This window comes from Podarcis filfolensis (assembly GCF_964270895.1).
Source record: "Podarcis filfolensis genome assembly, chromosome: 17".
Classification (NCBI taxonomy): domain Eukaryota; kingdom Metazoa; phylum Chordata; class Lepidosauria; order Squamata; family Lacertidae; genus Podarcis; species Podarcis filfolensis.
In genome coordinates, this window is record NC_139621.1 from 10,734,700 (window position 1) to 10,760,061 (window position 25,362).

At 43.4% G+C, this 25,362-nt stretch overlaps 2 protein-coding genes across 2 annotated transcripts in view; one reads left to right on the forward strand and one right to left on the reverse strand.

Moving 5' to 3' along the window:
• Positions 1 to 25,362, reverse strand: part of LOC310752780 (beta-1,3-galactosyltransferase 1-like) — a 48,710-nt gene that overhangs the window by 16,396 nt on the left and 6,952 nt on the right. The gene's annotated exons all lie outside the window — the stretch shown is intronic.
• Positions 3,929 to 10,027, forward strand: LOC310752785 (beta-1,3-galactosyltransferase 2-like). Its single transcript, XM_083593793.1, has 2 exons — positions 3,929 to 3,990; positions 6,458 to 10,027. Exon 2 carries the CDS (start codon positions 6,536 to 6,538, stop codon positions 7,634 to 7,636), a length of 1,101 nt encoding a protein of 366 aa, XP_083449919.1. The 5' UTR covers positions 3,929 to 3,990; positions 6,458 to 6,535; the 3' UTR covers positions 7,637 to 10,027.

The window sequence follows — 25,362 nt, forward strand, 5'->3', positions numbered from 1 at the left end:
GTATTTTGAACATCTGACTCAAGAGTAAGGCTGGCCCTGCCATGAGGAAAGAGTGAGGCAGCTGCCTCAGGCGGGAAATATGAAGGGTCTGTCAGTGGAGAAAGTTCTCTGTGTTCGTAGGCTGGGCAGCCTGTCCTGCACCCACTAAACTAGGCCACTGACCTCAAGGTGCAATGGAGGATGTGTAAATCAGATTCAGTGGTTTGCTGAGCTTTTATACATGAAGTGGAAGATGGCATCTTCTTGCCCTTTGCTTCAGGCAGAAAAGCCCCTTGATTTTCATGGGAAATTTTCATTGCTTGGATAACGTCATATTTGTTTTGCTGCTGCGTAATGGGCACCTCCAGTTCTGTTACCTATCCTGGTCTTTTCAAGCACAACTTGTTTGGAATGTATATTTCATATTATGATTGCTGTGGGATACAGCATTATGCAGACCCTCAGCCAAGTCTATATTTTCCAGGCACAGTCCCGGATTTACAGAAGCCATCTGATTTGATCCTGTAATCTCCCGCTTTTCCTTAAGACATCCCTATTTTCATCAGAGAAATGTTGGAGGGTATGGAGTTATGCGACCCTTGAGCCAAGGAGATAAGTACAGTGGTAGTTCAGTTGTTGAACGCAATCCATTTCGGAAGACCGTTCAACTTCCGAAACATTTGACAACTGAGGCACAAAGGTTGCAGACTTTGCAGTCTGCAAAGTCAATGGAGAAAATTTTAAAAACACAGTGGAAGCCGTTTAACTTCCGAGGCGCGTTCGAAAACGGAAGCATTTACTTCTGAGTTTTCGGCGTTCGAAAACTGAAACGTTCTGCTTCCGAGACACTCAAAAACCAAGGTACCACTGTAACTGACAACCTTTAGAAGACATCTGAAGGCAGCCCAGTATAGGAAAGTTTTTTTGGTGGGGGTAACATTTTATTAATTTTCCAAAAATAACAGCAAAAATAAAAATAACAATAAACAGATTTTTAAACCATAATTTTGCCTGACTTCCCTTTACTCCCCCTCTCGCTTCCATTGTTTAGTACTCATTCATGCACGTCCTTAAAAACCTTATATTCTTAATAATCCAATTTTAAACCTTCTTCATCTTCTTACAAGTGACTTTTAGAAGTTATGCTAACGTAAAAATCTATAGGTAAAGGTAAAGGGACCCCTGACCATTAGGTCCAGTCATGGCCGACTTGGGTTGCGGCGCTCATCTCGCTTTATTGGCCGAGGGAGCCGGGGTACAGCTTCCGGGTCATGTGGCCAGCATGACTGAGCCGCTTCTGGCAAACCAGAGCAGCGCACGGAAACGCCGTTTACCTTCCCACCAGAGCAGTACCTATTTATCTACTTGCACTTTGACGTGCTTTCGAACTGCTAGGTTGGCAGGAGCAGGGACTGAGCAACGGGAGCTCACCCCGTCGCGGGGATTAGAACTGCAAACCTTCTAATCAGCAAGTCCTAGGCTCTGTGGTTTAACCCACAGCACCACCCGCGTCCCTCCAAAAATCTATACACCAAGCTTAAAAAATATGCATTAAACATTCCCCCCACACACACTTTTAATTCAAAGTCTTCTTTTCTTTCTAGGGTTTCAAGTTAACTGATTTGTCCTGCGTAGTTCAGTAGTTTATTTTGCCAATCTTCTTTATCTTCTTAGGCCGAGGCTTCTTCCTGTAGGAACTGGCTGGTCTTGACCTGGCGTCCACGTTTAAGTACAGGAACAAAGACTTTCGTTGAATAAGTCCATCAAAACCTGTACATCTCAATATCATAACTTCAGGGGTTTTTTAACAACAATCATTTTCCACATTCCTTTCCAATCTTTATATATCTTTTTCCAGGCCTACTTAATTATTTTACATTGCAACGACATAAACCTTTTATCCTTTTTGCCCTTCCTTCCTGTTTCTTCTCTATCACATTCAGGAGCCTCCCAGATCATTTCACATGAGGTACCATTTTTATTTTGGACCACTCTTACCTTCCCTTGTATTTTCCTCAAGCTTCGCCCCTCTACCCTTCCTGCCTTGGTATTTTGTGCATTCGCTTCTATTAATTGTCCCACAGCTTCTGTATTTTCCCGAATTTTAAGAGCCCGAAAATTAGTATTCCCGAAAATTAGTATTTTCCCGAATTTTAAGAGCTGCTTTGTTAACATCTTCCTTCAACTGATCAAACAGTTCTCTTTTAAAATCTAACAACAAATCATACAATTCATATCTTATATTCTCTTGCATTGTGGCCTGGCTGGTTTGCTTTAACAATGAGATTTTTTCTTCTGCCATTTCCAACCTCAGAATGCAAACACAGCAGTAATTGTATTTTCTTAAGACGCATAGCGAAAAGGCACATAGCAACATGCTTTCTTAGCAACAGGACACATGTAGCACAGTAATAAGGCAATAAGGCAAAGAAATATATATTTTCCCTGAGCATGGTTGCCACACATTAAGTTGAGTGTCTTCAACAGTCAAATAGATCCTGAAACTCTTTCACAGAAGTGAGATAGTTTCCAGAGAGTCAGTCCAGTCTTTTTCCACAAAAGGGAGATTTAAACTACTCTTAACCTTATAATCTTCTCAGGTTTAACCTCCATTTTAAGTCAAGTTCAATCTCACCGTGAGCTATGTCCAAGTTCAACTAGAGTTCAGGTCAACATCATTATTTTAAAAAAACTTGAGATTGTCATAAACGGAAGCTGGGTGCAGTCTTTTAATCCTAATTGTTCATTAGTTAACTTCTCTTCCAAAGTAAATTTCATCCACACATATATTTTGTGCCTATAGCACCAGTAATGGGAGCAGACTTCCTTTTTTTCACTCCCATTTTCTTGCCGAAATAAGCCAAATTAATTAATTCCTTAATATTTCCTCACCTTCCAATTGGCACAGTATGCTGGAAAGGTAACCACTCGTGACTGGATCAGAGGCTTTGCTTCTGTGGAGCTGCGCTGGTGCCGAGCTCACCAGCACCTTTGGCTCCCCCCCACTCTGTTCCTGTTATGTACTGAAGTTCTCACCCTTGGCCAGCAGGGGGATACTGTAGATAGTTATGCAAATAAGGGATCGAAAGTGACGTTCAGTGATTGGATAGTTTTAGAAAATTGTTACAGTTACGTTGTACTGGAGCTCTGTATAAGCAGGCTGACTGAACCTTTCAGTTCAGTTCTGTTCTGGCCTGTGAATAAACAAGAGCTGTTTGAAGAATCGCTGTGTTGTCTGATATGCTCACCCACAACTTAACAGTTCCTTTCGCTGCAGCGCCATCAGTGAGCCGCAGGACCCCGGGACATCCCAATGCTCCTCATGGGTTTTTGGGGGGAGGCGCATCACCCTCGCACTCTTCCCCTTCACTCCACAAAGCCAAATCTGACATAGCTGTCAGATTCACGGTCCGCCTGCCATGTTGCAGAGACCTGGAAGTAGGAAGTTTTTTAATGTTTAATGTTTTATTATTATATGTTGGAAACCACCCAGAGCAGGGTATAAATAGAATAGTAGTAGTAATAATAATAATAATAATAATAATAATAATAATAATAATAATAAATGAACAGGGCATCCCTATTTGGAGAAATGACGGAGGGTATGCATTATGATAATACCCATTGGCACATGTATATAATTTATATAAAATAATCATTTATATAAAATACATTTATATAAAATAAATGTATCCCTTTCATCTTGTTCTTGTGCTTGGCTTTGGGTTCTGAGGGGCATGTTCTTCTTTTCTGGGGTGTGTGTGTGTGATTCAGCATGGGATTGGCATGCAGATGTTGAGTCCTTCCAGGTGCTTCAATGGTCCTGGAAAAAAGACTCTCCTGGAAGCAGAGTCCCTGCTCCCTCCCTTCTGTTTTAGCTGGATGACGTAGGCGTTGTCCCTTCCTCTTGTGCCACACCCTCCCCGGGGAAAGGTAAACTGCAGCTGACATGCAGCTGGAGTATTCTGTCAAAGGCAGCTGGTGACCTTGAGTGAACAGCACCTCAGGCAGGTAAGTGCTCACCTGAGAGAAGAGAATGGGAGAGGGGTAGAAAGGCACCACTAAGAGGTCCCTCATGGAGGGAGAGAACAAATACCTGGAGCACTGAATGAGATTTCCTTGAAATAGATGATGGCAAAGGTGTTTCATACAGCAGGCTTGTATTTATTTAACCATTTGCTTGGTCACCAAAGGTGACGAGGAGGTGTATGCAGGTGAGTGAGCTGGGGGCTGCTGGGGGCTGAGCACTCTGTCTCTCATATGGCAGCCCCTTGTGTTTTTATACTGTCTCTGGAGGAGACCTAGTCTAAGGTTGCCATATTTCAAACAGTGAAAATCAGGACATAAAAGTTGCTGAAGTGGCTTTGGGGGCGGGGGGACAGTTGTTGAATTTTGGGGGGAGGGAAAAGTTGTTGAGTTTTTGTTGAGGGGAAGTTTTTTTTGAGCTTTTTGGCAAAATTGCAAGAAAGAAAAACCGCCCAAACCGCCCGAAAGAAAGCGCAGGTGTGCCTGGACCATTTCTCCATATTCAGCAGAAAGCTGTTGCTTCTTCTGGTGGAGAAGCAGAACAGGCAAGTCAGCTCAATCTGTACTGGAGCCAAGAATGAAGTCTGGAGAAGGGCAAGGGCAGCAAAGAATCTCAGCAAAACGCTCGCAAGTAATTAAGACCTATAAGTAGTTTATCAAAAACTATATTTAACAATAGGGTTAACAAGTTCTTGAAGCAAGAGAAGAGTCTCCAGTTTATCGAGCTGCAAAAAAACCAACCTTTTAAACAAATACAGTGGTACCTCGCAAGACGAATGCCTCGTAAGACGAAAAACTCGCAAGACGAAATAGTTTTTCGTTTTTTGAGTTGCTTCGCAAGACGAATTTCCCTATGGGCTTGCTTCGCAAGACGAAAACGTCTTGCGAGTTTGTTTCCTTTTTCTTAAAACCGCTAATACCCAGGGAATCCGTGCTTCGCAAGACAAAAAATTCGCAAGACGAAAAAACTCACAGAACGAATTAATTTCGTCTTGCGAGGTACCACTGTAACATGAATAACAGAACTAGAGAAGGGAACATATTAATCACTGTGAATCTGAAAGCAACACACACACACCTATTGGTCCATGGCGGCCCACAAGATAAAACCCAAAGAGCGACAGCAGCATAGCTCCTTTATTAAGATGGATTGAAAGTAATGAGCAAGCTTCTAAGCTCATCAGAATTCTTCTCTTCAGGGTGGATATTAACGAAAAAGAAAAGGGAAAGGGAGGTGTTGATTGATCTATTGCTATTTGGACTCCTGTCCTGAGATGGAGAGGAGAGCAGCCCATTGATTTTAAAGTGAATGTTCTAACGGGTACCCGACCTTTTGCAGCTTTATGCCAACAAGGCAGGGGGAGGGAGAAAGCTCTGAGCAAGTGTAACTCCATGACTGAGCTTTGCGCCAACTCCACCATGTCTCCCCCTCCACCCCTTTGAGCCACCAACATAGGGGCTCCACCAGCACAAGGATGGTAGAACCACTATGTTAATACACTTTCAGGATTTGCCAGTGCGAGTAAAATTAAGAATGGTCCTTTTCCCACCAAGAAGGTGTATGTCAGGATAACAATTGTACAGGAATAATAATAGTAATAGTAATAGTAATAGTAATAATAATTTGGCCTAATTTGGAAATACAGGGAGGAATTCCATGTAGCACAATGGCAATTGTTCCATCAGTGCAAGCTTTTCAGCTTACCAGACACCCTGGCACACACCCAGCTGGGCCCTTTACCCAGAGTTTGTGTTTCCTTTTGGAAGTGAGGCACAGTGGAGACTGCGTGGTCTTTATTTGGTTAATTGACACATACATATATACAACCTGAGCCTATGATGGAGAGGGTCCCAGCATAATCACCTCAATAAGTTATTGTTTCTCCCGTACCCACAGCTGTGGATCCCAGCAGAAATCAAACATCATGTTCTGCCTCTGTGCCTTTCCAGCCTGCAGCTTTTCCTCTAGTTCACACCACAGTCCCCAAAACGTTAACTCTGTCTTTCTAGCTGGGGGAGGCTGGGGGAGGGGCCCCACCCTTTTGCTGTCTCGGACAGAGCCCCTTCCCTTTCTTTTCCTTTAATGGCTCATCACCCAGGTGATTACCTCATCAGGAAGCTGGTCTGGCTTATAGTTTAACATTTACTGGATCCAGGAATTCAGGAGTCTGACACCCATAAACTCATATAACACTTCATTCGGATTCCAATGGATCTGTAAATAGATGGGTTGAGTGAATAATGCCAATCCCCGAGAGTGCATATTTTCCTTCCAGAAACAGATTGCAAGGGCAAGAAGGCAGGTGTTATTAGCAGGTCTTGAGTGTGTCGACAGTTGGCAGACTGATTCTATGTGCGTCCAGCCTGATCCCCAAAGCTCCCCTTGTGTGCACGCACACACACACACACAGAACAGAATTCATCTCCCTTTCACTGGGCTTCTCTTTTGCAGGTTGCCTTTCGAAACGGGACAGAGCTGGCCAGGATCTCTCCCCCACCCACATAGTCTGCAGGTGAAGGTGCCAGGAAGATGCTCATGACCAAGCTGCAGAATTTGCCCACTGTGGTCCTCTTCTGCTCTATTTTACTTTTCCTAATTGTTGCGAAGAACAAATGGGAGTCTCTTGAGATGATTTCCTCGCCGCCCGACATCAAGCTCAAGGGCAGCCCAAATTTTGCAGGCGATCGTAAAAGTGCCATGGTATTTGAATGGGAATCTGCACTGGAGAGGACAAAGGAGACCAAGCCCTCTGGTCTTATTTCACCACCACCACCAGTGGCCAAGCGGCATCCCTTGGAGGTTGTCTATTCCACTGATTATAGTTTCCTTCTCAATGAGCCAAAGAAATGCCGGGAGAGGAGCCCTTTCTTGATCCTGCTGGTGATAACTGAGCCCCAGGATTTTGCCACGAGGCAGGCCATCCGGCAGACATGGGGCAATGAGAGCTCAGTGCCTGGCGTTTCCATTCTTCGTCTCTTTCTGATGGGTGTCCACCCAAAATTTGGATACTTGCTCCAGGACCTTTTGGAAGAGGAGAGTTCCATCCACAAAGATATTATTCAGCAGGACTTCCTGGATACCTACAACAACCTTACCCTGAAGACTCTGATGGGCATGGAGTGGATAAGCAAGTTCTGCCCCAATGCCACCTACGTGGTGAAGGCAGACAGTGACATCTTTCTCAATGTGAACTACATGGTGTCCCAGCTGCTGCAGCCTCACCTGCCACCCAAGAAGAACTACATGACAGGTCACATCTACAGGAATTCAAAGCCAGTGCGTGAAAAGGCCTACAAGTGGTATGTACCACGGGAGGTGTACCCCAATGAGACCTACCCGCCCTTCTGCGCAGGCCCAGGGTATGTGTTCTCTGGGGATCTGGCCAAGAAGATCTATCAGGTAGCAAAGACCATCAGGGTCATTAACAATGAAGATGTCTTCATGGGAATCTGCCTGTATGAGCTGGGCATCAGTGTGACAAACAGCCCTGGAGGTCTCTTCAACGTGTACAAAGTCAAGTATGAGAAGTGCAAGTTCTCCAAGGTGGTGGTGGTGCATCACTACGGGCCGGAGGAGCTGCTGCAGATTTGGCCTGGTTTTCAGGACCAGAACCAGACTTGCAAGAGTTAAAAGGGAGGGAGGTGAACAGACACACAGCCTCTTGTGGAGAAGTTGGCATAGAGGACTGGCAACATGCGGGCATGTTCCTGTACAATGGACAAATCCATGCCAACAAATTGCAATGAGGAAAGTGAAGGATGGCTCAGAGAAGAAGGGAGATTCTGTGCTTGTCAAAATCAGTATTTTTGCCCTCAGAAGCAAGCTGGCCCCACATAACATGCTCATCGTGCCGTGTGGTTCGTTGCCATTCATACAGCTCTCCTCCCCGTAGAATCTCTGCAGCTGCCCATAACTGACCATTGTGCTACTAATGCGCCAAACTGACAACCTCAGGGTTTTGAGATCATCACAGCCACCACCTCACCTACTGGAAGAGAGCAACCCTTCGGCCATGCAGGTGTGGCACTAGGCATAGGGTTGCCATATATCCAGGATTTCAAAGAAATATCCTCTTTTTGGGGTCCTACATGCCCATCCAGGGGGAATTATACATTTTAAAGCAATTGTTCGGGATTTTGGGTTTTAATATATATATACATGTTCTGCATGTTTACCTCTTGAAATATGGCAACCAAAAAAAGCTCAACAATTTTTGTGTCCGCAAACCCTACACTAGGGCAATGCAGAGTTCACCTATTCCAACATATTGAAATGCAGGCTGGTCATCTTCAGAATAATTTAAAGCAGATCATTAGAAGTTTCCTCCACAGTAGGAAGCCATACTCCACATAGGATATGCCTCTTTAGGTTGTTGCCAGTTGTGCAAAAGACTTATTTGCCATCTTCTGTTGCTTTTTCATATATATAAACACACACACACACTGTGTTTTCAGAAAGCTTCTCCCAACACACAACGCAGCATTATTTATACATGAATCACCATAAAGACGTTAACACAACCATCCCCTGTTCTCTTTGAAGGATGAGATGTTGATAGATAGATAATTTATAATAAATAAAAACAATAAAAACAGCATTCATAAAGATAAAATATACAATTAGAGCAGATTGCAGCAATAGCTCATGAGTTAAAATTGAGATATATACATACACATGTGCAACAGAGATTTGGGCTACCATAAAAACTGACCCTGAGGCGCCCCAAAGGGCAGCTTCAGCTTTTCCCTTGTAAGCTATATTATTCTAGAGGATGATCTGTGCCTACAGATCTGAGCGCAGAATCTGGCTACCAGCCAGGTCGTCTTGTGATCTTTGCCTAAGAGGAGAGAATTAAGTTTTGACTTGTCTGAAAGATCGGCGAGCCTCTTCAGCAAAAGGTCAATGGTGTCTCTACGAATCTCAGCAGAAAAAGGACATCTAAAAAATATATGTTTGGGGCTTTCTATTTCCCCTAATGGGCAGGCGCAAAGTCTCTGTGCATATGGGACTCTTCTATAGGAGCCTTCCAGAACAGGTGAAGGCAATGCTGAGCTTCTAGCAAGAGTGAAAGCCCTTCTTGCGTTTCTGGATGTGATGCAATAGAGATATGTTGCTGGAGTGGCTACGTATCTCCCGTTTTCTATGATTTTATAATTGGGGACCCTTGTACAGTCCTGTTGTCTCTCTATGTCCATGATTCTTTGCCTAACCATGGATCTAGCTTGGCCCAGGCCAATAGTTATGAGGGTTTGGGGAGCAAGGCCCAGTTTCTGAGGAGTGTTTAAGACTGCTTAAACTTCAGCCAGACTGAAACTGGTCGCTCAGAATCAATGGGGCTATTCCTCGGGGGAGCAGTTTCAGAGTTAGCCACTTATATATTGATGTTAGACTAATATGAGCTTCGACTTTCATCATCCCTGTTTCTAGTCTGACCCATGCATTTGAAACGCATCTAGGAACTTGTAGAAGGGGTCTGAGGAGTTTGGATTGCACTCATTCAAGGGGAATGAACAAGGAGGGAAGAGGGAGATAAGGATGAAAAGGAAGGAAAATGTGAATCCTAAACCAGGGAATAGGATTCAGAAAAAGTAACTGAAGTATCATTATACAAGTCCAAAATTTTTTTATGCTCCACTGAACCCACTTCACAGAAGTAAAACTGGGAATGCCCAGAACCTCCCCCCAACCCTAAAACACCTACATCCGGCAAAACAAATAAAAAACATTAAAAAGCAGGCAGCATGTATCAGCCAACCCTCCCCTAAACCAAAAGACCCTAGTTCGTTGTTAAAAATTGGTAGGGGCAGGGGGGTCTTAATGGGTCTTGTAGTGCCCTTGGAGCTACGCTGGGGATCCCAAGAACAGACTTGTTTTTTTTGACTGAATGCCTTTTTCACTTGTCTTATAATTTTGGCCGGAGATTTAAATGCCTGTGTAGGAAAAACTCTGTTGTTCCCTATTTAATTCATATAAACTATGTCTTTTGTTTTATTATGATTTTATTAAACTGATTTATTTATATATCTATATCTCTTTTTTTTAGTATTGTTTGTGTTTCTTTATTGTAAGTTGCTTTGCAGGCCGCTAAGTGGGAGAAAAGTAGTCTAAAATAATGCTGTGATTACAATGATACAATCTGAGAAGTGTTTTATTAGCTCGTAATATATAAGAAAGCCACTTGCCAGGTTTCTCGTATACCCTGAGGCCACCCCAGAATAGACTCCGGGTAGGAATATGTTCCAGGTCACTGATATAATGAAATCGTGAGTCTCCAACAACATTTTCACTTACTGAAACTTCTTTCGGATTCTGCCAGTTATTGGCGTTGCCCAAAAAACCATAACACACGTTGCTGATTTTTGTTAGTAAGAACACACATGAACCTTTTGGGAGGAAAATTCTGAGAATGCTCATCAGAAACAGCTGTGAACTGCATTTACAGCATGCCATGGCAGCGTGGGTGTCAAGTAGACCTCTATATTTTGGGCCTGTAAAGCGGCAGCCCTGTCTTCTACTGTGCCCATAGGATCAATTTCACCAGCCTTTCACTGATGGTTCCTCCATGCACTCTATTATGCACAAGGAACTCAGGGGTTGTTTGTTCTTGAGAAAGCAAGTCTCATAGGCAAGCACAAATCTCTCTGTATCTCAAGCTTCAGGTCCTCATTTAACTGCACAATCTTTCTCCATTCTGCAGAACAGCACATCTCACAAGAGCTGGACAGGAGGCACCTACATACATCTATATGAGCTACAATTTAGCATCACTCCCCCCCACCCCCCCATGGTAATGGGTTTGCAGTCTGGGCTGGGAATCCTTGCATCTTGAGGCTCCAGAAATGTGCACTCTTTCTCTTCTGACAGATGCTTGTGTTATAAGCAATTCCCCATCCTTGGAAGATGCCACACTGTCCAAACTGGCCTGGGAAGGGTTGCCCCAGCCTGTGCAGCACCGAGAGAAGCCAACAAAAGGTTACAGATAAAAATAAGGACAGCTGAAAACATGGGGGGGGGGGAGGGGGAGAGAACCACAATCATTAAAAGACAATCCAACACTGATAGAATTAAAACGTTGTTGATCCTCTTAATCGAAGCATCATGTTTTAGGCCCTTGCAAGGGCCATCCATGCCAACAAAATTTTGAAAGAAGCAATTATAAAATAATAATAACATTATATAATAATAATTTATTATTTATACCCCACCCAACTGACTGGGTTTCCCCAGCCACTCTGAGCGGCTCTCAACAGAATATTAAAAACACAATAAAACATCAGACATTAAGAACTTCCCTAAACAGGGAAATACACAGTACAAATGTCAGAATCCTCAGTTCAGCAAAACTTTTATTTGGGACAAACCCAAATACTACCCAAGTGGCAAGTGTTTAAGTTCTCCAGGCAAGATTTCACATAAGGTATTTGGGGCGGGGGGTGGAGAACAAGGAAAACAATAAATACCAAGATTACAGCAACCAGCTACAAGAATTTCTAAATAGGCCAATGTAAATTTGCTGCTACAGAACAAACAGAGCCACCTTTTTGAATATCCTTTTCCTGTTGGCAAGTGAAGGTTTTTGGTGTTGTTGATTGGGTCGGTAGCCTGATGCAAGCAAAATGTAAGCCAGGTATTTGGACTCCTCCAGTTCCACTTTTACTGTGGAGGGAGAGATGGACCAGCATCTTGGCCCCCATAGCTAGGAGGATGTGGATCAGGGGTCAGCAAACTTTTTCAGCAAGGGGCCGGTCCACGTCCCTCAGACATTGTGGAGGGCCGGACTATATTTTGAGAAAAAGAACAACTTCCTATGCCCCACAAATAGCCCAGAAATGCATTTGAAATAAAAGGACACATTCTACTCATGTAAAAACACGCTGATTCCCGGACCATCCGCGGGCCAGATTTAGAAGGCAATTGGGCTGGATCCGGCCCCTGGGCCTTAGTTTGCCTACCCATGATGTGGATGATGACAAGGGGAAGGCATTTTGAGTTAAGCAAATCCTTGCTATTAGAAAAAGAAGCTCAGAGATACTTTTATGATAATATCTGAATGCCTGCACCAGTAGCATACTGGAGTAAATTTGGAAAGCATTTGTAGCTAATCATACGGTCAGTAAGATTTCCTTTCTCAAACATTTTGGCTGTTGTTCTTCCTTGTTCCCCATGTATTGTCAGCGCATTCCTGGGAGGCAAGCTGTTAAATCCAGTGATCAACTCATCAGAGAAGTCATCAATAGTGCTAAGCCTGTGTGAAATGGGGGGGGGGGGTTTGAGGCTCCTCCTCAATATATGTGCGTTATTTGGCAGGGAAAGAAAAGGTTTAGGGTTTCAGCTTGGGTGACATAGCCTGATGGAAAACTGTATTTGTTTTTAATTACAAGTGCACAGAGTAAGAGAAGACACACAAAAAAGAAGAAACAAGAAATAATATCCATGTCGAAAGCAAAAGAGATAAACAACAAGAAGATACTGTGTATATTTTAAAAAGGCGGAAATTGTTGTTGTAGTTAACCAGACATTAATCTAATATGGTATTTATAAAAAATGAACTTCAAATGTCCTTGATTGGTCCGTGGGAGGGTTACCTGCCTTGGTTGGGTCCCATGAAGCGCTTCAGATAAATTGGGATTAAGCAGAGGGAGAGAGAGAGAGAGAGAAGGGGGGTCTGGGCCAATGGACTCGGAAGAAGGTGCCCCCTGAAAGGGACTGGGGGCAGGACTCTGATCTGTGGTTTGGGGCTGTGGATGGACTGGGCCAGGATGTAGAAAGATGGAGAGGACCCCCAGCAGCCCCTCCAAGTGTCCTTATTTTCCAGGGACAGTCCCAGATTTACAGAAGCCATCCCGGTTTTTTATTTGATCCCAGAATATCATGCTTTTCCTTAGAACGTCCCTATCTTCATTGAAGAAATATTGGAGGGTGTGGAGTTATGTGACCCCCGAGCCAAGGAGATAAGTAACTATACAGTACAACCTTTAGGAGACATTTGAAGGCAGCCCAGTATGCGGAAGTTTATGAATGTTTGTTTTATTATGTTTTTATATATGCTGGAAGCTGCCCAGAGTGGCTGGGTCAACCCAGTCAGACGGGCAGGGTATAAATAATAAAATGATTATTATGGAATAGGACATCACGTCTTTGTTTTCAATAGAGAAATGTTGGAGGGTGTGCTAGTGAGAAAGCAGATTTGATCCTGGAATTGTGTCTTGATGTGGCTGCAGAGATTGTTTCAGGACTGGGGTGCGAGTTTAGAGCTTCTGACCCACAACCAGATGGGAGGCCAAAGCTAAACAAATGAGGTCCAGGAAGATTAATTTACTTGGACCGAGAAATTTGTGATGATACCAAGACAAGGAACTCTGTGGGGGCCCCAGGACAAAAGACCATGCAAGCAGCTGCCCACCGGGGGAGCAGGGCAGAGGTTTGAGTCTGTTACCTGAGACTCTTTTACTTTTCCCGCTGGTCTTAGCAATGGATTTTGTAGCACAGTGCTTTTTTGCATGTTTATATTTTTTTACTATTTTTTAAAAACACTATTGCGATTTTTAAAAAAGAATTGCTCTGGTAACTGTTAGTGTGTTTGAAATCCACCTTTGAGATGCAGCTCTGACTGAACTATGCACAAAGGAGGAGGAGGGAGGAAGCCTGGGGAATTCACGAGGGACTGGAAATTGCTGCGTTGGGCTAAAAGTATCGTATTATGATCTGCTTTGATTTGTTCTAAATGCCTCTACTTACATTTTCTTTTTACAGGAAAGTTGTGTACTGTGATAGGAATTTTGAGGTCTTAGATATATGTTAAATGTTCATGAGTGTACCAACCAAGCAAGTACATAGATCAGCACAGGAAGACCGACCTGGAACTATTTTTGATTCCCAAACTGTCCCAAACTGACCAAATGTTTTCTCTGCAAGGTCAAAGGAAAATGGAAAAGCCTCCCCATTGTCTTTTCCTTCACAAATCCTGTCTTAAGGGTATGTCTGTGTTTGAATAGGGTGAGCCTGTGACCTGACTCAGGAATTAAGTATTTATCATTACTAAGTATTTATCATTACAAAAGACTGTCCAGGCTCCCCAGGGTATCCAACCAAGTAACCTGCCAGACAGGAGATAAACAAGGACAGGAGAAAAAGAACATTCAAATTTCTGTTTTAGACTGCCTTTTCTGTGATGTAGGTATGATGTATCTGGGGGGTAGTCTTAGGTTACACCCCTTCTGTGATGTATGTATGATGTTTCTGGGGGTGGTCTTGATCTACAGGGTGGCAATTTCAAAATGTCTATATAAGGCCTTGCGCGCCATTGTTGTGGGTTCCTCCTCCATCCTGTGTGTAGTGAGTGAGGATCCTGTTGCAACAGTTTGATAAAGATCAGACTTACTAGCTGCTTTCCTTCTCAATATTCTCTTGTTGGCCTCTGTTATTTTCTCCTACCAATAGGGAGCCAATGTAAGGACTCTCTATGGGCTCTTGGATACCCCATAAACGAAAAAGGGCAATTTTTGTTTACAACAGTACATTTCCTTTCCGTCGGCACATCTGGGTCAGATGTGTGCTTCAGGAAGAGGTTGATGTTATGGGGTTGTGGTGCCCTGATCCCCTCTAGCTTCTTTAGTGATGGTGTTTGTTATGTACTGAGTTGAATAGGATCCAAAATGCAGCAGTCTGATTGGTCCTAGAACAATAGGATACAAAATGAAGCAGTCTGATTGGTCCTAGAACAATACAGCAGTATGATTGGTCTGCAGGAGCCACCCAATCCAGCTCTAGATGTAAGTGAATCCACAACCTGATTGGCCTACAGGAGAATTCTGGAATTAGCCAATCACGTGCAGCCCATTGTGTAAATAATGTATATAAAGCAGATACTTTGGGGAAACTTTCATTCCTCCTCACCACTATGAGCTGAATAAAGAGCATGAAATCCACTCTCGACTCGGAGTATATTTCAGTGTTTGATCAGTACTTTTGAGAATTAAGATGAGCTGACAGATATTTTATTCAGCAGTGTAAAAATGTGGGCCAACCTGGTTTTTCTGGACCTGGGCATCCTGGGGAGATAAGCCCTTAAGCCCAGTCATCAACTCATCAGGAAGTCATCAATTGACAGAGAGGAGTGGTTTCTCCAGCTTCTGCGTGATAGTGGGCAGGAAAAGAAAAGGTTGAGGGTTCGAGCTTGGATGATGTAGGCTGATGCAGAATTGTTTTCTTCAAAGCTGTTTTTGAAGAGACACAGAGAGGACTGTTTGGTTGCCACTGAATCCAGTGCTGCGCTTCTGTAGCAAGCAAGCAAGCACCTCCTGAGATGTGAATGCTGGGAATCCCTCCAATGTAGACTCAAGTTGCATATATACGTTAATAAATAATTGTCCAAAAGGGAGCACAGACCTTGTGTAAAGCATGCCCAGATCCCTGGACTCAGAGATTGGGGTGGCCTGTTATTTTTCTCTGAACAATAGAATCTTACGGTTTGCAGGAAGGGATTTTTGTGTTTTTTAAAAAATAAAGACAAACTGGAATACTTAGATGCAACTGTGAAACAGAAGAATTCCATGTTGTGGATCATTAGGAAAGGGGATGAAAACTAAAATGCCAATATCATATTATTGTTATACGAATTTCTGTTGCAACAACCACTTGGAATACTGCATACAGTACTGGTTGCCTCACCTCACAGAATCGTAGAGTTGGAAGGGACCCCAAGAGTCATCTAGTCCAACCCCCTGCAGTGCAGGACTCTCAGTATAAAGCATACTGCAGACCTGGGGGGCGGGGAGGGAATCAGAAACAGACAACCCAAATGAGCAAGGAATTGGAGCGACTTCCCTATGAGAAAAGGTTACAACACTGAGGGCTTTTTACTTCAGTGTAGATGGGAGGTTGCAGAACCCCTTGGTGGCATATTTCCTGGAACAAATGTTTCTCCAGATCACTTCCAGCACTTCATTCTGCAATCACATCTACCCCAAGCGTGATAACCGGACCCCACAAATTTGTAGAGGATACTAGGCATGGGGCTATGTATTGCCCACAACAAGCCTCTAAACCAGCAAGCCTCTACAACACCCATCATCCCTAGCTAGCAGGGCCAGTGGCCAGGGATTGATGGGAGTTGTAGTCCAAAAACAGCTGGAGACCCAAGTTTGGGAAACACTGGTCTAAAACATTACAGTTTTGGTGAGGAGCACTCACGTCAAGCATATACAATGGATAATGGAGCTCATGAGACAGAACAGACAATCATTGGGCTGTTCCAATTTATTTGTTGCAGAGTCTCCATGTCTAAATCTGTGTGCGACAATACCATCTCCGTTCAATATTGTATTGAGAGATAGCAACACAGTCAAGATAAATAAATAATACCTATAAATAAATAATACCTATAAATATAGGTTTGTTTGATGGTGTTGTTTGTTTAGTTGTTTAGTCGTGTCTGACTCTTCGTGACCCCATGGACCAGAGCACCCCAAGCGCTTCTGTCTTCCACTGCCTCCCGCAGTTTGGTCAAACTCATGCTGGTAGCTTCGAGAACACTGTCCAACCATCTCGTCCTCTGTCGTCCTCTTCTCCTTGTGCCTCCATCTTTCCCAACATCAGGGTCTTTTCCAGGGAGTCTTCTCTTCTCATGAGATGGCCAAAGTATTGGAGCCTCAGCTTCAGGATCTGTCCTTCCAGTGAGCACTCAGGGCTGATTTCCTTAAGAATGGAGTGGTTTGATCTTCTTGCAGTCCATGGGACTCTCAAGAGTCTCCTCCAGCATCATCATTCAAAAGCATCAATTCTTCGGCAATCAGCCTTCTTTATGGTCCATACATCACTACTGGGAAAACCATAGTTTTAACTATACGAACCTTTGTTGGCAAGGTGATGTCTCTGCTTTTTAAGATGCTGTCTAGGTTTGTCATTGCTTTTCTCCCAAGAAGCAGGCATTTTTAATTTCATGACTGCTGTCACCATCTGCGGTGATCATGGAGCCCAAGAAAGTAAAATCTCTCACTGCATCCATTTCTTCCCCTTCTATGTGCCAGGAGGTGATGGGCCCAGTGGCCATGATATTCGTTTTTTTGATGCTGAGCTTCAGACCATATTTTGCGTTCTCCTCTTTCACCCTCATTAAAAGGTTCTTTAATTCCTCCTCACTTTCTGCCATCAAGGTTGTGTCATCTGCATATCTGAGGTTGTTGATATTTCTTCCGGCAATCTTAATTCCGGCTTGGGATTCATCCAGCCCAGCCTTTCGCATGATGAATTCTGCATATAAGTTAAATAAGCAGGGAGACAATATACAACCTTGTCGTACTCCTTTCCCAATTTTGAACCAATCAGTTGTTCCATATCCAGTTCTAACTGTAGCTTCTTGTCCCACATAGAGATTTCTCAGGAGACAGATGAGGTGATCAGGCGCTCTCATTTAAGAACTTGCCATAGTTTGCTGTGGTCAACACAGTCAAAGGCTTTTGCATAGTCAATGAAGCAGAAGTAGATGTCTTTCTGGAACTCTCTAGCTTTCTCCATAATCCAGCGCATGTTTGCAATTTGGTCTCTGGTTCCTCTGCCCCTTCGAAATCCAGCTTGCACTTCTGGGAGTTCTCGGTCCACATACTGCTTAAGTGTGCCTTGTAGAATTTTAAGCATAACCTTGCTAGCGTGTGAAATGAGTGCAATTGTACGGTAGTTGGAGCATTCTTTGGCACTGCCCTTCTTTGGAATTGGGATGTAGACTGATCTTCTCCAATCCTTTGGCCACTGCTGAGTTTTCCAAATTTGCTGGCATATTGAGTGTAGCACATTAATAGCATCATCTTTGAAAATTTTGCACCGCCTCAGCTCAGTGCCCTTTACAGGGATACTGCTCATGCTGCCCTAAATCTGACATTGCAGTTAGCATTACCGTATTGGCCAGTGATTGACCTGGTATGCACTGGCATTGATTGGATCCTCAGTTTAAGTTATGAGCACAAAGCTTGGACTTGCATGTGCCTTTTGCCTCTTCTTCCTCCTGAGAGTGAGGGGAGGCCACTGAAAGCTTCTGCTTTTCTTTATGAATAAATCAAGCTTCCCATTACAGTGGTACCTTGGTTCTCAAACTTAATCCGTTCCGGAAGTCTGTTCCAAAATCAAAGTGTTCCAAAACCAAGGCATGCTTTCCCATAGAAAGTAATGCAAAATGGGACTTCCGGTCAGCGCCAGCAACTGTAATGGCGGATTTCCTCCAATCTCCGGAGGAAATCTCCTTCGTGGAGCTAGGGTTCTACCGCTACGGCGAAGCGGGGACCCGAAAAAAATCACAGGCGGGGAAGCCTGTGAACTGAAGGCTCGGCGGGCTCCATTTGCGTCCCCCCCCCGCTGCAAAGGAGTCTTTTTAAAGGCTCCGGAACAGACCGGGGGTGAGCGGCGCGGAGCTGAGAGCTGTTTACCCGTCTCCGCGAAGCGAAGCCGCATGCCATGGTTGGAGAGCGCTGACTTCTTCCTTTGAACATTTGGACTAAAAGTAACAACCCGTGAGTAATACGGAATTTGGATATCAAAAATTTATTTTGTGATTCGGCACGAGCGGGGAAGGCGCAAAGAGGAAGTCCGTCTCCCCCTTTTGTAAACATTTTAAAGCAAGGACTAGATAACTAAGGTTGAAAAGAACGTCTTCTTCGTGAGAAGTTAAAAGTAATTAATTTCACGTTTTGGCAGTATAAGTGAATGTGCTGGAGGATAAGAGTTAACTTTGAGAGTGGAATTGCTACCCCCCCCCCCAGGACCCGGGAGCAATCCGTGAGGGAGCCTGTTGAAGAGATATAGAAGACTTTGACAGCTGTCAAACTAGCTGTCAAAGCTGAGAGAAAAAAAAAGAGAGAGAACTTTGTTTCTATTGCCTCGGCTGGTTATATTTGTTACATTTAGGCAACAAATTGTCGAAAATAAAGGAAAATAAAGGACTTTTGGATTAGAACTGGAAGGAATACTAAGTAACCAGTACTCCCCTAGAGGGGGCTCTGGGACATTACAGAATGGCTGTAAGTGGAAAAATACAGATGGAACTGGAGAAAATCTTTCTTCGTCTGGGAAAATTTCAAGAACAAAGCATTGTTTTGGCTAGAAATGCTATAATATTGAATGAAAAAGCAAACAAACTTGCGGAAATTGGAAGGGACCTGACTCAAGCCTTTGTGCCAGAACAAAAAGACTTTGCATCTGAGCTAAAAACTCTTGCAGCTGAACAAGAAAAGAAATTTGAGAAACTTGAAAAAGTGGGAGAAGATACACATGACAATTTAGAGGGAAAGGAAGGAGGAGCTATAATGCAGCAGAGGATTAAAGAGAGCCAAAGGCCTGCAAAGATGGATATAAAGGAAAAGACAAACTTGATTAAAGTGGAAGCAGGAGTTTCCGAGACACTTGAACTTAAAAGAAGTAAAAAACAAGATTTGGATTACAATTCTAAATATGGAGGCCTGGCAGGCCAAAGGCCTGTAAAGATGGATACAAAGGAAAAGACAAATCTGATTAAAGTGGAAGCAGGAGTTTTTGGGACATTTGGACTTAAAAGAAGTAAAAAACAAAACCTGGATTACAATTCTAAATATGGAGGCCTGGCAGGAAGAAACATGGACCTTATTGGGACAGAGCTTCTCCGAGATTTGGTGTTTATCATAAAAGACTATCAAAAAAACCGGCAGAGAGGAAAGGAGAGAGATTTAAGGGCCTCGGACGTGAGGTCACCAGGCTGACACCAGATGGATTGAAGGACATCGGTTGGAGATTGAAACCGGGAAAGGCGGGGAGTGGGGTTTTGGGTATCCAAAGGCGGTACAAATATATTTGGTTTTTTCTTGTAAATATTTTGTTTTGCTATTTAGATTAAAATGGGGAATTCGTGAAATGGAATTGGGGTTGACTTTAGAAAAAGGTATTAAGAATAAGTTTTGATGTATAAAGATTGAGGTTTATGTTAAAATTGGTTAAGCAAAAGGATTTAAATATAATAAGGTAAAATTTGGGGATAGGAACTTGTTGAATTAAAAACTGAATTGGAATACAAGAAGGGGAGATGTGGGGAAGTCAAGGAAATATGTGATTGAAAGTTATATGTCTGTTTTTTGTTCTTTTTTGTTTTTTGTTTTTCTTTAAACTTTTTGAAAACTTCAATAAATATTTTATAAAAAAAAAAAGAAAGTAATGCAAAACGGATTAATCCGTTCCAGACTTTTAAAAACAACCCCTAAAACAGCAATTTAACATGAATTTTACTGTCTAACAAGACCATGAATCCATAAAATGAAAGCAATAAACAATGTACTGTACTATAAAATAAATAAAGCAGTATTGTAGATGATAAAAATTAAAAAATAATAAAATTCTTACCTGCACTAATGATAGTCACTGTATGAATGGGTGGCTTTTATCCATTTCTGCAATCACACAATCAATCAATCAATCAATCAATCAGTAGCTGAACTAGGATCTACACAGTCACCCAAAAAAATTAACTGAAAGAGCCTCAAAACAAAAAACGCAAAATAAATAGCAAAAACAAAAGCCCCAAATATAACTCCAAATATCACCTCAGAACACTGCAATCAGAAATGGAAGGCTTGAATTACAATGGGAGGACTCAAATTAGCAGCGCAACAAGAAACACGGACTCAAAACAGAGGACGTTCAGCTTCCAAAAAAAAAAGTTCAAAAACTAGAACACCTTCTTCCGATTTTGCAGCATTTGAGTTCCAAGTTGTTCATGAACTAAGTTGTTCAAAAACTGAGGTACCACTGTACATCGAAACTTCAGAAATTGTGGTCATTCTGACTCGTTATTTAAAAACAAACAAACAAACACCTAGGAACAAGCCATGGTTTACCATCCCAGTGTGCTGACTAACTGCAATAATCAGGTTTCCTGAGTCTGGATTGCTGGGTTTCACATCTTTTTCCATGGTTGTCTCCACAGATGTTTTCCTCCATGCCTGCCAAGACAATTGCCGTCATATAGTGGCTTTTGGGCTCCACCTTCTGGCCAAAAGACTTGCTGCTCATATAAATCAATATGCACCTAATCTTCCGCCTCTTATACTTGGAACTACTTTTCTCAGCTCTCTTCCTTCAAATCCCTGCTCAACATTATGATTTCTTTGTGGACTCTCTTATCTGCATTGCAACAGTAGCAAAGCTGTAAGTCAGAGATGGAAAACATGTCCATGCCCTCCAATATGTTGTTGGGCTCAAGCTTCCATAATCTCCAGCCAGCATGGCCAATGGTCAGGGATGGTGGAACAGTCCAGCACCTGTAGATCACAAGTTCCCCATCTGTGCTTTAAATACACGCAATGCAACCTCACCTTCCCACATTTTCTATCTTGCAATAAAGGAATGTAGGATTTCGATCTTAGAACAGTGCCTTGTTTTATTTGGCCATACTTGGCCACGTTCGTTGGTGCAGAGGGGGCAAAGGCTAAAAAGGTAGGCATCCAAGACAAAACTGAAGTGAGTTGATGGAGGGCATTTTCCTAAAGGGGGAAAGAGGTGAGAAGAGCAGTCCAGTTTCTGGTGCCATAGCAACACCTAGTGGCAAAATCAGGCATTTTGAGTACCTTGACACTTTTGCCTTTTCTTTTACTGGAAAAAGGGAAGGGGTAATGCTGACTAGAGCTGGTGAAAATGCAAGTTAAGAGATTTAGTTAAAGTTAAACCAAAAAAAGCTGCTTTTTGGCAGTATGCCCTTCAAAATGGCTGAAAATATAGTAAATATAGTTTCGATTTTAAAAAATACATTGCACACATCTCAACAGCAATATTCCATCGTGTTTCTAAAGAAACAGGTGCAACAGAAAATCTAAAACTTCAGTAATAATAATTTAATAATAATTTATTATTTATACCCCGCCCATCCAGCCGGGTTTCCCCAGCCACTCTGGGCAGCTTCCAACTGAATATTAAAGACAGTACAGCATCAGGCATTAAAAACTTCCCTAAAGAGGGCTGCCTTCAGTTGTCTTTTAAAAGCAAAATAGTTGTTTATTGCTTTGACATCTGCTGGGAGGGCGTTCCACAGGGCAGGCGCCACTACCGAGAAGGCCCTCTGCTTGGTTCCCTGTAACCTCACCTCTCTCAGTGAGGGAACCGCCAGAAGGCCCTCGGAGCTGGATCTCAGTATCCGGGTGAACGATGGGGGTGGAGACACTCCTTCAGGTATACAGGACCGAGGCCGTTTAGGGCTTTAAAGGTCAGCACCAACACTTTGAATTGTGCTCAGAAACGTACTGGGAGTGGAGAACCTGTGGCCCTCCAGGTGCTGAATAATTGTATGTGTGACCGCTGATTCGGTAACCTCCTCCCCCAAATCTAAAGCAATGGCTTACATCAGAGAAACCTCTTCTTAGGATCAACAAAATTCACAAATAGGGTGGCCTGTGGCGGTAACGGCTAGGGTGGAAAATAGGTGGGAGCATGTTTACTTCTCTTCCATGACTGCCAATGTTTCTTTTCCTTAAGGAGCTTTCGAGTCTGTCACAATGTGTGAGAAGCTTCGTGCAACATCTTCAGCGGCAAATAATGATGCTAAACAGGGAATCCAGAAAATGTTTCCATCTTCCTCTGTTTAGGTTGCTGAGTTGCAGCACTTCAAACGAAAGTGCAGTGACAGATATGCTCATGGATGTCCACATGGGTATTTCAAGGAGAAGCTATGCCACAGCCATCTTTGGGACGTTGCAGGAACAGTTGAGGCAGGCACCTTCTCTGGGATAGAGACAACAGAAGGCATTTTCCTGGCAATCCTGGCTGATGGTTCCTATCAGGTCTAGAAAAGGAACATGCGTTGCGCTGTGGTCTAAACCACTGAGCCTCTTGGGCTTGCCAGTCAGAAGGTTGGCAGTTTGAATGCACATGAAGGGGTGAGCTCCTGTTGCTCTGTTCTACTGAAGAGGCTCCACATGAGGCCAGAGGAACATCGCCCAGTTGTGAGCATGAAGGCTGCTCCCCACAAGGCCCTTTCCACCTGGCCTAGGGGGTGAGGCCCACACTCACCCAGCCCTACTGAAGAGGTGAATTATTATTATGAATTAATTTATTATTATTATTATATCTACCCTGCCTATCTGGTTGGGTTTCCCCAGCCACTCTGAGTGGCTTCCAACAGAAGGTTAAACATCAGTCATTAAAAACTTCCCTAAACAGGGCTGCCTTCATGATGCCGGAGGAATATCGCCCGGCCTTAAGTATGAAGGCCGCTCCCTGCAAGGCCCTGTCCACCTGGCCTAGGGGGTGAGGCCCAGACTCACCCAGCCCCACTGAAGAGGCTCCTCATGAGGCCAGAGGAACATTGCCCAGCTGTTGTTTTATTGATTTAATATGCTGTAAACCACTTTGAGATTTTTATTAAAAATATAAAGCGGTATAGAAATTAAATAAATCAATAAGGTTATCCACTATTATTTATTCTTTCCATTGAACCCTTAACAGCACCAATAAAACACAATGTAAAGTATTGGAGTGTTGATATAAAAGGTTAAAGTCCAGATGATCACTTTGTTCTCACATGAAATTGTGCTTTTATTGTCTAACCCAGAGGAAATGATGCCTGAAGTTTGGGGAGAATTAGACTAATGAAGCAAATCTGATTTGCAACTTAGCTAGCTTCAATGTTTCCCTTTGATAACTAAAGTATTTGGGAACATGTAACTGTAAGGAAAATAAATTTTGCTCTCTTGCTCTGGCAGAGCAAACAGAAAATGAAAACTAGGGGGAATCTAAATCTCTCATGCCTTGGATGCATCACCACAGTGAAGATGTCAATTCTTGCAAGGTTTCTTCCTTTTTATTCCAAGTTTTACCAATTGTGATTGCTCCTCAGTGACAGGGTCCAATTCAGAAGTACCCTCAAGCTGTAGACCTGCTCCTTCCAGCAGTTTATAAAAATTATGCATAGCATAGAGAAAGCCTGGGTCTCCAGCTGTTTTTGGACTACAACTCCCATGAATCCCTGGCCACTGGTCCTGCTAGCTAGGGATGATGGGTGTTGTAGAGGCATGCTGGTTTAGAGGCTTGTTTTGGGTCCTAGTAAATTAATCTTCCTGGACCTCATCTGTTTTGCTTTGGCCTCCCCTCTGGTTGTGGGTCAGAAGCTCTAAACTCGCACCCCAGTTCCGAAACAATCTCTGCAGCCACATCAAGAAACAATACCAGGATCAAATCTGCTTTCTCACTAGCACACCCTCCAAGATTTCTCCGTTGAAAATAGAGACGTGACATCCTATTCCATAATACAGTGGTACCTCTAGATACGAACGGGATCCGTTCCGGAGCCCCGTTCGCATCTAGAGGTAAATGTAACCAGCGACAGCATGTCTGTGCACGCGCGCATTGCTTTTCGCCACTTCTGCGCATGCACGTGACGTCATTTTGAGCGTCTGCGCATGCGCAAGTGGCGAAGCCTGGAAGTAACGTGCTCCATTACTTCCGGGTTGCCGAGGAGTGCAACTCGAACGCGCTCAACTCGAAGCATATTTAACCCGAGGTATGACTGTAATCATTTTATTATTTATACCCTGCCCATCTGACTGGGTTGTCCCAGCCACTCTGGGCAGCTTCCAGCATATATAAAAACATAATAAAACAAACATTTAAAAACTTCCCCATACTGGGCTGCCTTCCAATGTCTTCTAAAGGTTGTACTGTATACAGTGGTACCTCAGGTTAAGTACTTAATTTGTTCCCGAGGTCCGTACTTAACCTGAAACTGTTCTTAATCTGAAGCACCACTTTAGCTAATGGGGCCTTGTACTGCTGCTGCGTGATTTCAGTTCTCATCCTGAAGCAAAGTTCTTAACCCGAGGTACTATTTCTGGGTTAGCAGAGTCTGCAACCTGAAGTGTATGTAACCCGAGGTACTACTGTAGTTATTTATCTCCTTGGCTCGGGGGTCGCATAACTCCATACCCTCCAATATTTCTTCGATGAAGATAGGGACGTCCTAAGGAAAAGCACAACATTCCTGGATCAAATCAAAAACCGAGACGGCTTCTGTAAATCTGGGACTGTCCCTGGAAAACAAGGACACTTGGAGGGGCTGCTGGGGGTCCTCTCCATCTTTCTACATCCTGGCCCAGTCCATCCACAGCCCCAACCAACAGATCAAAGTCCTGCCCCCAGTCCCTTTCAGGGGGCACCTTCTTCCGAGTCCATTGGCCCAGACCCCCCTTCTCTCTCTCTCTCTCTCTCTGCTTAATCCCAACTTATGTGAAGCACTTCATGGGACCCAACCAAGGCAGGTAACCCTCCCACGGACCAATTCAAGGACATTTGAAGTTCATTTTTTATAAATACCATATTAGATTAATGTCTGGTTAACTACAACAACAATTTCCCCC